Below are 11,508 nucleotides of genomic sequence, written 5' to 3' on the forward strand. Positions count from 1 at the left end.
ACTTTGTAGACCAGGCTGGCCTCGAACTCAGAAATCCGCCTGCCTCTGCCTCCCGAGTGCTGGGATTAAAGGCGTGCGCCACCACGCCCGGCTGGTCCTCCTCTTTTCAAAGTGTGACTTATCCCAATAGGTGATAGCTTGTAATACTAGTTTGGCCCATGGTTTTGTACAACTCCTCATTGAGTACTGCTAGATTTAAGGCAGTCCTATGACTCAGGGGCCCTGCCTTGCGTGTTCGTTCACTAGCTAAACCGTCTCCAATACCAGCTGCCAATTGCCTATCTTCAGACATTGCAGCCCAGTTACACTTTGTAGATTTTTGTGGAGCATGTGGGCTTGGGGGGCAGGGTGTTCATTTGGTTTTTGGTTTTTAATACAGGGTTGCTCCGTAGCCCTGGCTGTTTGGCTGTTCCTTGCTCTGTAGACCAGGCTGGCCTCAAACTCAGAGATAGACTTGTCTCTGTCTCCTGAGTGCTGGAATTAAGGTGTGCCACTAACACACCTCACACCTGGGTTTGGTTTTGTTTTTCTGTAGTTGGTTTTCTAGTTTTTGTTTTTTTTTTAACTTTTGAAATCATAAAAATTTTAGTAAATAAATAGTAATATATTTAAAAGTTTATACTTTCTATCCTTTTAACTAGTTAAGTTCTGTTTTTAAAGTTAAAAAGTAAAAGAAAAGCTAAAGCTAATTTTTATTCTTCCCAACCAAACCAGTTTTTATTTAAAAAAAGATTTAAATATTTTACTTATATAAGTACACTGTAGCTGTCTTCAGACACACCAGAAGAGGGCATCAGATCTCATTACAGATGGTTGTGGGAATTGAACTCAGGACCTCTGGAAGAGCAGTGAGTGCTCTTACCTGCTGAGCCATCTCTCCACCCCACCATACCAGTTTTCTATTCATGCTTATTTTATTTTGTGATCGTGGAGATTGAATCTAGGGCCTGCCCATTACGGGCAAGCGTTCTGCCCTGAGCTACATCCCAAACCCTCTTTATTTTGAGACAGAGTCTTACTAAGTTGCCCAGGCTGGCTTTGAACTTGTGATCCTTCTGCCTCAGCCTCTTGAGTAGCTAGCAATGTAAATATGCCCTGTGAGGCCTGGCTTCCCTTTCCTTTATAATGAACTGAAGTAAAGTGTTACAGTTACGGCATCATGGGCCTGATTGCACAGTGACTGAGTGGAGTGGGGGCGGTGTGTGAGGTGATGAGGACTTTATCACACTGCCTTCCAGGTGGTAATTATTGCTTTAACTTTCAGAGTGATGGAGAAAGATCCTTTCCATGCAAACTGTTTACCTGTGCACATAGGAACTCTTGTGGAGCTGAATAAAGCGAATGGTGAGTGAGCGTTTACATCCCCAGTCCTGTGATCCAACCAGCTGAGGACCTCACACTCCAGATCCTCCTGCCTCTACCTCCCAAATGCTGGGGGTGTAGGCATAACCCACCAGGCCAGGCCTTGGTTTTGTTTTTAAGAGCATTCTGAACTGCTGAAAGTTTGTATTACAAATCCTGCTGGACCCCAGTAGGAACGCTGCCATCTTCAGAGGCTGACGACTGTTTCCTGGCAGAGCCACTGTTTCCTATCCTCCTGCTTCCTCTTTCCTCCTCACAAATGCACCTTGGGGTCAGAGTGTGCTAGCTGTGAGGGTCAAATTTAATTGTTTCTCCTTCCTGTTTTGTTTTTTTTTTTAAGTATGAAATTATTATAGACCAACAGATAAGTCAATATTTAGAAAGTGGAAAGGAGTAGATACTTCCCATGTTTTAACATTTGAGAAACATAATGTGTTGGGCAGTATATTTGTCCTTAAGTCCTTTGAAACCAAATAATGAGTTTAGTCAAGAGAGGGAAAAAATCTAGACAAGCTCCGGCCCTACACTCACTGCACTCTTGCCCTGCGGTCTGTACATCAGACCGCCTGGAAGCAAACATGCAGACTTTTGGCCACCTAGAATACTGAATCCAGAATGGATATATAGGGTATGTGGTGGCTATAGGATACGTTGCCATGAAATGCTAAGACGTGCACATTTCTTTAGCACTTGCTTACATGGTGAACACAGAAGTCTGGCTAACAGTTTGATGACGCTATCCCCCTCTAGCCTGTGGCATGAGGTATGTGAGTCTCAGATGGTGCTCTAGAAGAATCTGTGCCTCATCTAAAGTGCTTAAGTGGCCCACCCTGTGCCCTTACCCACTTCTAGCCAGTGTCAGTGGCTGCTGAGGGGGGGCTGCATGCCAGGTGGATTTATACCTAGAGAAAGAAGGGATGAGGTTGCCATGTGAGTGGGTGGAAGGTCAGATCTGAAATTTAAATTACTCATGTCAAATACATTTTTCTCTTTTTCCTAAAACAGAACTTTTCTATCTTTCTCACAAACTGGTGGATTTATATCCAAGTAATCCTGTAAGTAATACAATTTCTTTTTTCTTTTTGTTATCTAAACTTTAAGAAAATATTTTGCTAATATGTAGACAGTAGCTTATATATTTAAGTTTAAGCAAATAATGTTTGTGTGTGTGTGTATGTGTGTGTGTGTGTGTGTGTTTAATGTATGAATACTCTGTCTGCATGTACACCTGCATGCTAGAAGAGGGCATTAGATCCCTTTATAGATGGTTGTGAGCCATCATTTGGTGCTGGGAATTGAACTCAGGACATCTGAAAGAGCAGTCAGTGTTCTTAACCCTTGAGCTAGCTCACCAGCTCCGCAAACACTGTTATGTTAAAGCAGTGAGACAGAATTTTCTAGTTGTAGAGATAATAGCAAGAAGCTTTATTATCTGTTCCATGAAATCATTTTTACTTAACACTAAAGCAGTAGCTTTGATTAAAACCTTTTTCCTCTGGTTATGAAAGTATACATACTCCTTTAACTGCTGTGCAGAAGCACAACATTCCAAGTTAGTGAAGTCCCCCTTCCCGAGGATAGAATTGTTGCATGGCTTTTTGTATGCATGTGTAAATCTCTGAATTGGGTTTATGCTTAAAGAGCTAAGAGTGAAAAATAGAATCAGGAGCTGTGTGTGTCCTTAAGACAAAAGCCAGCAAGCAGAGGCTGAGTCTCAAGTAAGAAAGAATGTGTCTAGCTCAGCAGAAACCAGTGTAGGGGAATCCAGCCACCTAAAACTCAGAGCCCAGCTAGAAAGCAAAGGTGAGCCAGGGTCCAGCCAGAGCCCAGGCAGGTGCTATTTAGAAGCCTTGTTCTCAGTGGGAGCCACCTTATCTGTTCCTATTCACGACGTCAGTAATGCGTGTGACCTCAGAGAATCCCTAATTTAGACTAAAATTTAGGAGTTGAGAACATCCAACCCATCCTCTGTCTGGCCTCCCTTGTTAGATCCCAGTTCAAGGTCAAGTGTCTCTGGTTATAGTAAATATTGGACTTTTTAGGTGTCTTGGTTTGCGGTGGGATGTTACTATCTCATGGTTGGTCATAAAAATGAGCATGCCAGAAGATATCTCAGGTATGAATTTGTTTTCTTCTTTGCTATGTAGTGAACCTATGAGACAGGAATTGTTGCTCATAAGCTTGAATGCAGTGAGTCCTTTAAAGCTAGCATGGATGAAAGCTCCCTTAGCAGGCTCTGCTCACTTGCATTGTGTATGTATACTATTCATTAGGATGCTGTAAGCAGAGGTCAAGCAGGGTTGCAGGCTGTGTACTCCAAGACCTTAGATTGCATTGTTTTATTTGTACATGAGCATGGGAAACAATCATGTTTCCTTTTCACTGTCAGCCTTCGGCTTTTGCTGATAGAAAACACATTAAACTCCGAATGAGATTAGGGTAGCCCAGCATGACCACTGAGTAAGTAGGCTCCTGTAAGGGTCTGCTGTGGTTTCAGGGTTTCTTGCTAGGAAATGTGCACCCAGGGAGCCCAATATGGTACCTGGTCAGAGCACGTCATGTGGCATTTAAGCCACCAGTGTTAACCTTGGGTCACAGTGGGCTGCTGCGTCAACAGTATTTGTAAGTTGCATACAGAATGCTGAGTTCAGCTATATCACTTTATCTAAAAAGCACAGGACTAGCCTCAGGCTTCTTAGGTTTGTGTGTTGCCTCTCGTTTGGCAGCACTCACAGCGGCTGTCCACTTGTCAGCAGTTTACTCAGGCGGTGTTGTTAATGGTTTGATGCCATGTACTTAGACAAACCTAGACGTTGAAGAATAAGTCCATTACGTGAATACTGCTTTTGTTTCAGCAAAGCTACTACGTTGGAGAAGACCTATGGGCCTGCCTGGATAGCCTACGGGCATTCCTTCGCTGTGGAGAGTGAGCACGACCAAGCAATGGCTGCTTACTTCACAGCAGCACAGCTGATGAAGGGGTAGGCACACCGCTGTACTACATGCCATGAAGGGCTCTCTTGCCAAGGGGAGGGCATTTCTCTTAGGAATATTGTTACAGTTTGGGTCCTGAATTAGACAAAACTGTCACACATCTGTTAGGTAACAGTCTGTATTTATAACGTGACTGGCAACAGAGGGGACAGGGTTGATGTGATTCTCTTCCGGTCAGTGCGAGAGAAAAGGGGGTGAGACCAAGGGGAGACTTGCACACAGAGCCTTCTACTCTCCATGCCCGTGAAGAGTGGACACCTTATAGTAAACTCCCAGCACCTCACTGCTGCAGCTGTACTCGCTGCCGTTTGAGCTCGTATCGCTGCTGTATATGCAGTTCAGAGGCTAGCTGTTTCTCCCTCTGATTTTCTAACAATTCTGTTTTACATAAAGAATTGTTCTGAATCTGCTCATTTTTAGATGTGTAATTATTGCATCTCCTTGATGCCCTGAGTTATTTCTCACTAGAATGTCCCCCCTTGTCTCTGGTAACAGCCCTGTCCCACAGTCTGTCTCACCTGGTCATGTGGTCACACCAGCTCTCACATGTTACTCTGCCATCCTTTCCGGATCACCCTACTGTAGTGTGTGAACTGTCAGTCAGCAGTTAGAGCTCTGTCCCTTGCAGTCTTGAATAGAAGTAGAAGCAGCATACAGTTAAGTCTTTTTTTTTTTTTTTTTTTTTTTTTATTGCTATTTGGGAAACCAGCCAAAACTCAGAAAGCCAATATAGTAAGAAAATGAGTCACAAGTGTTTCTCGCTTCAGGCTAGCATTGTTTTTTTCTTCTTTTTTTTTTTTTTTTTTTTTTTTACTTCTCCCTCTGGTCCCGCTCTCTCCGGTCACTGGTTAAGTCATGTTTAAAACTCTGTATTTTTTACTGTAGTGTTTATTCACTTCCATGTAACATGGTGAGATAGACTTATTTCAGCCATTAGTTCATTTTCTACCGGTCATGTTTACAGTTTGTATTTTAGTTCTTTTGAGTTTTGTTGTTTATGGTGACTTTCTTAATGATCATCTGTGGATAAGCAACATCTTAAAGCAATGTAGTTTCAAATACTTCACTTTAACTCTGTCCCTATGTGCCTCCTTTGTGTTGTTGCGAATCGACTTATACCTCATAGGTGTATCTGTAACCATGGTTTATACTGAGTTTTTCTCTGTTGCTTTGTAATCACATAGAAGAGTTGCAAACATAGTGACAGTTCACTGCCTTCTGGTCACCGCTGCAGTCACATCACTTACATTGACTGACCCACTTATTTTCCATGTAGATACAGTTCACATGTTGATAAGTTACTATCTGTGTCCTTACAGTTCCACGTAAGGGACTTGCTTTAGTTTTCTTTAGTAGGTCTTCTAGTGATGGATTCTGTTATACCTCGCTCTCATGGCTACTTGTATCTGTTTATTCGTAAGCTCTTTTATCATAGTTTTTTTTATTCTATTTGTTCCACTTTGGAATAGTGATTATTTGGTTCTCAATTATAATTTCTGTTTAGGGGTTCCTGAATAGATGGCTCAGCAGCTACGAGCACTTAATTTCTCTTGCAGAGAACTAGGTTCAGTTTCCAGTAGAGCTCACAGCTGCCTGTACCTCCAGCTTTGGGGAATCTGATGTCTGCTTTTGGCCTTCACAGGCTCCTGCACACATAATGCCCTAGTCATATGCATGTATTTAATTAATTAATTTTCTTTTTTTTTTTAAATTGCTGTCCTCTGATGGGGTATTGTTCTTATAGCTTTGGAAGCTTAATTTTCTTTAGTTCTTTGAATATTATCCTAACTGACCTAAAGTATTGTCTTTTAAGTCCAGTATCTTCTCTTCTGCTAGGATGGTTTCTGTTGACTGCTTTTTTTTTTTTTTTTTTTTTCCTTTTTCCTGTTCGGACTGTATTTAGAGTTAGAAAAAAGTGAATGGTAGGATCTAAAGCTGACAAATTTCTATTGCATTACAAAATTTCGAGCGTTGAATATGTGAAACTTTCAAATCTTTTCAGGTGTCACTTGCCAATGCTATATATTGGATTAGAATATGGCTTGACCAATAACTCGAAACTGGCTGAGCGGTTCTTTGGCCAAGCTCTGAGCATCGCCCCAGAAGACCCGTTTGTCATCCATGAGGTTGGAGTGGTTGCCTTTCAGAACGGAGAGTGAGTACCCTAGAGCTTCCACCTGCTGTGGGCTCTTGAAGTGGGGCCTTGGCTCTTAAAACTACTGACCAGAGCTGCTCTTGATTGGATTTTTGTTTTATAAAAATGAGTTAATTCATTTTTATTTTTAGATATATTATTTTATGAGGCAGGGATGAATTCAAAAGTAGAAATTCTCATGGTGGGATCCCCTAAAACACTAAACCATGTTGTGCTTCTCCTTTATTATGGGCTGCCACAAACTCTAGTACCCACCCTGTAGTCTGGACAACATTTTGTCAACTAGATGTTAGATTCACACTTTGAAATAATAAGGTCCTGTGATTAATTATTGGCAGAACAAAAAACTAAACTGTCTAGCGTGATCGTCTTGATAGTACAGCTGTTCTATGGCCTTGAGTATCCAGGGGTTAGCAGTTTGGAGAAGGAAACAGTACACTGCATCAGACTCTGCCTAAGTGTAGCACAGCCTTGTTTGGGTTCTAAGGCTTAGGTTATCGGGGCTGGAGAGACAGCTCACAGAGGAGAACACTTGCTGCCTTTGCAGAGGACCAGGATCTTGTTCTAGCATCTTCATCGTGGCTCACAGCAATTATAACTCAAGTTCAAGGGGACCCCATGCCCTCTTCTGACCTCTGTTGGCACATACATACATTTAGGCAAAACACTTAGGCACATAAAATAAATTTTTTAAATGTTTTCAGTTATGTTATATAAGTATTATAAAGAGGGTTTATAACCTCAAAAAAATGAAGAATTGTTATTTTACGTGTGTGAATGTTTTAAATGAAGAATTGCTATTTTATGTGTGTGAATGTTTTACCTGCGTGTATGTATGGTCACAGAGGTCGCTGAGCCAGTTCCCTAAACCCATAGAGCTTTGGATGTAAATGATACCTGAATATAGTTCCTCCTCAAAGTACGCAGTCACTCTCTCTGTGAATTGACCACAGAAATCACTTGTTCTCTAAAACCAGTACTCCAGTGATTTTAATCTTCACACATGTAGATGTGAAAAAAGCCTGAGTTGCCTAAAGTCAGCTGAACCATCCCTGGCTAATCTCGCACCAAATCGTGCCCAGTCTTCTAATAGTCTTTTGAGTGCTGTGGTTTTCACAGCATTACGTACTCTGTTGGTAACTTTACTGTCTAAAATAATTTCCAAACTCACTGCTGTCTCTTGTGTACCACAAGTAGCCATCATGTGCCTCCAAGGGAATGTGTGCAGTAGCTGAACGTTAGCTGAATGCGTGTGCTATCTGCTGTGGGTTTGGTGTTAGTGAACTGATGACGGTATATGTTAAAGAGGGCTAATCATTGTTTAGTTGATGAAATATTGTGGCCAGGCATTTATAGGAGTCTAAATACCACTATTCATTAGAATCTTTCCTAAATCCTGAACCTGTGCAATATTAGTATCATAAGATTAGCTATTTTGTTTGGCTCAAATTATTTTCTTTCATTTTTAGATTTTTGGTTGTTTTTTGTTGTTGTTGGTTTTTGAGTTATACAAAGAGATGAGTTTCTATGGCATTTTCATGTATGTGTGTCATTACACTTTGTTTTTATTCATAGAATAATCTGAGTTATTTTTAGCAGTTTCCATGTTATTTTAATACTACTAGAGATACTCAAATTTTTTTCAGTGTCTTATCTTTGCAAATTGTAAATAACTGCTAACCCCTCCTCTATTTTAGATGGAAAACAGCAGAAAAATGGTTTCTCGATGCTTTGGAAAAAATTAAAGCAATTGGGAATGAGGTATTGTACTATCTGCACATACACCCAGACACCACAGAGCATATTTAATGTTAGATGTGGAAAATGCAGGTAGTCTTTCTCCTGAGGAGAATCAGCTAATGAAGAGAATCATCACAGAGGACTAGACAGTGCTACGATTATCTGTAGACACTATACCAAGAGAACATGACCTCAGTTCCGATTTCAGAGCAGTTACTGCGTATCACATGGGGCAGAAACCAAAACACACATGGTGCTTTTTTGAAACAGTTTCCGATGGCTAATCAAAGTATTCGTCTTTTACTGGACATTGCTCCTCTAAAGCTTCAAAGAGCTTCATCTTTGGCTCAGTAAGAAAAGCAATTTGGCAGCAGACTAATTTCTGTAGAACTAGGTGTCATTCAAGTGCAGACCTTTTGTTGTTTTCATTAGTTAGTGCTAATGAATTAACCTTCTAATGGCAAGACTGTATATGCACTGGCATTATTGATACATAGTCATTTTTAACTACAAGCATGAGTACCTAAGAGAGTGCATACGCCTGCTCTTTGGATTTCTCATTGCTGGAACTGGTACCTGTCTAGCCTTACTCTGTTCAGCATTTCACACCCTGGTTGTCCTCTGTACCTCATGCTCATGGCTTCCTTTGTGTTCTGTCTCTCAGACAGACACAGTTTCAAAGTCTCCACCTGGGACAGGCTGCCTGTCCACATAGATTGAGCTCTGCTTGCTTTGGTCTTTTACTGTTTATCGTTTGAACTTACAAACATTGCTGTGTGTTCCACATGTGTGTCTGTAAAACATGGGTTTTTTGTCAGTTGAGTCTTGGGTAGTTCTGAATAATAATAGTGTTTTTGTCAAAGTAGGATTGCCAGTCCCCACATTCCATCATTAAAACAACTAAATACTTAACTGTTCACTGGCCCCGCCACAGCGCCTGGAGCCGGCTAGAAACACAACCCTAAGGTCTGCTGAGTCAGAGCTGCAGTTTTAGCAACATTCTGAGTAGAGTCTCATGCATAGGTAAGTTTGAGAAACCTGAGCCACTCCTAAAAGTTACAGGAAAGGAAAATACTGTTTTACTTTAGTAAGAAACTGCAGCAGAAATCAAGCTAGCTAACGAGAAACACTCATGCCCAGGAATCTCTGAAGGATTTTTGTTTGCATGGGCTGGCCTCCTAAATCCAGTCCTCAACGCCTTGAAAAGATGACCCAAGTTCCTTTGTTTATTTGCTTAACATGTGTTTCCTAAGTGCCAGCCAGCTATGGGCACAGAACTAGGCATCAGCTACAGTAAAAACTGTTCCTGTGGTTTCAGCCATCAGAGCCATTGGAAAATACAAGTAGCTAATCTGAGCCGTGGTCCAGACTGACTGATGGTAGGAAAACACTCCACGCAAGGGTCGCTCACCCACATGTAACAGTGAGGAAGGGTCTGGGGCATGCCACACACTCCATCCTTAGTATACAGACATTAGCTAGACAGAAATAAGGGACAGGTATTTCAGAGGCAGAAGTGGCGTGTGCAAAAGCGGGAGTGGATTCATTGTGTTTTGGATTTGACATTTCAGAGGATATCAAGAAATGGAGCAGGAACGTTAAGTGGGTTTTAAAAACCTTGAAGTGGTGTTAGAGAGCTGGCAGATTATCCAGGGAGAGACAGCACAAGAAGTTTCAGAAAGAAGTGCTCATAGGGTAAGGGCCCAGGCCAGACTCCTAGTACTGGGAAGCCGAGGTGTGTGGCATTAGAGGTGTGCCTGCCAGGTAAACTGAACCAACCCTAGAGAGTACTAGAAAGGCCAGGACGTCCTGTCCCACTGAGTGGCTGGTTTGGACATTTGGGATGAGGTTTGAGAGCTAGAATGACCAGGGGAAGATGCATTGGTTTAGTATGCCGAGTTGACAGTGCTTGTAGCATTTCTAGATAGAAATATTTAGAAGGCCAATGTTTAGAAGGCAGACGACCATAAAGATCCAGGCTTTCAGATTGACTCAAGACAACAAGTGCACAATTTAAATTTCTTTGGCTTGGCTGGACTCTGGGATGAAATTGTGCTAATTACAGTCTAGTACTTAGGAAATCTCATCTAGTAGAGGAGAAAATTGGATGAACCAATAAATCCTGTCTGCTGTGTGTGTTGGGGTAGGAGGGTACCCAAGTTTGCAACTTGCAGGGTGTGAAATGAGTCACTGCAAACAACTCAGGCTGAATAATGACGTGGACTTGATGTTCCTACGTTTTAGGTAACCGTTGACAAATGGGAACCTTTGTTGAACAACTTGGGGCATGTCTGCAGAAAACTTAAGTAAGTGAAGTAGAACATTTTCAGTTCTATTCATTGTCAATGGAAATGTGTTTATTTTGAATAGCCTTTCTGTGTTTATTTCATGATATCCTCCAGTCCCCATACTTGGCTGCAACAAGCATCACCATCTCCAGTTTTCCTATTTCAGATACTATACTTTTATTTTAGAAACACTGAAAAGAATAAGAGCTATGGCTTTCTTTTCCCTCCCTTATATTAAAAAACTTTAATATTCAAAACTAACTTGGAAGCACTTAAACAATAAGGTCTAATTAAAGCCACATCCATATTCTGGCTTTGTTTATCCAGAAGTTTTATGATATTATAAACAGGTGACAGTTACAGCTGTGTTCTTTGTTGGACATGGACCTCAGTGGTAATGGTGCTTGCTTGCCTAACATGCAAGAAGCCCTTGGTTTGTTTCCCAGCACTGCATAAAACCAGGCATGGTGGCACGTGTGTCTATGATCCCAGCATTCAGTAGGTGGACGCAGGCAGATTAGGTTCAAGGTCATCATGGCTACATTGTGAGTTGGGGGCCACATGAGACCCTGTTTCAAAAATGTGTGTGTGAGAGGATGCTGTTGTGTGGAAAGTCTTTGGAACAAGATGTCTGAGAAGTCAGCAGGTGTGTTAGGTGTGGCAGCACACATCACACAGGTAATCCCCAGGGGCTGAGGCAGATGACTGCTGCAAGTTTAAGGTCAGCCTGCACTACAGACAGAGGAAAACTCAGTCTTAACAAACAGAGGGATATTACATGAATATCCTTATGTAAGACATGATGGCTTAACAGCTTAAAATAAGTGAACTACATCAACTGGGGGAGGGTGGTGGGCAGGAGAGGGTTCTGCTGGAGAATTTGAGTCTTGACTATCTGTTAAAGTTCTAATATTTCCCAGATTTTAACTGAGTATGAAACCTTTTCACAGATTTTTTCTTTTTTTTTTT

At 41.6% G+C, this 11,508-nt stretch overlaps 1 protein-coding gene across 1 annotated transcript in view; it reads left to right on the forward strand.

Annotated features, from left to right (window-relative positions):
- Nucleotides 1-11,508, forward strand: part of Cdc16 (cell division cycle 16) — a 24,301-nt gene that overhangs the window by 7,782 nt on the left and 5,011 nt on the right. The window contains exons 9-15 of the mRNA XM_029532085.1: nt 1,265-1,344; nt 2,368-2,417; nt 3,405-3,478; nt 4,218-4,343; nt 6,359-6,511; nt 8,209-8,272; nt 10,496-10,557. Of these exons, the coding sequence (XP_029387945.1) occupies nt 1,265-1,344; nt 2,368-2,417; nt 3,405-3,478; nt 4,218-4,343; nt 6,359-6,511; nt 8,209-8,272; nt 10,496-10,557 (609 nt within the window). The remainder of the gene's footprint in view (nt 1-1,264; nt 1,345-2,367; nt 2,418-3,404; nt 3,479-4,217; nt 4,344-6,358; nt 6,512-8,208; nt 8,273-10,495; nt 10,558-11,508) is intronic.

The sequence above is a fragment of the Mus pahari genome, chromosome 19 (genome assembly GCF_900095145.1).
Source record: "Mus pahari chromosome 19, PAHARI_EIJ_v1.1, whole genome shotgun sequence".
NCBI classification, from domain to species: domain Eukaryota; kingdom Metazoa; phylum Chordata; class Mammalia; order Rodentia; family Muridae; genus Mus; species Mus pahari.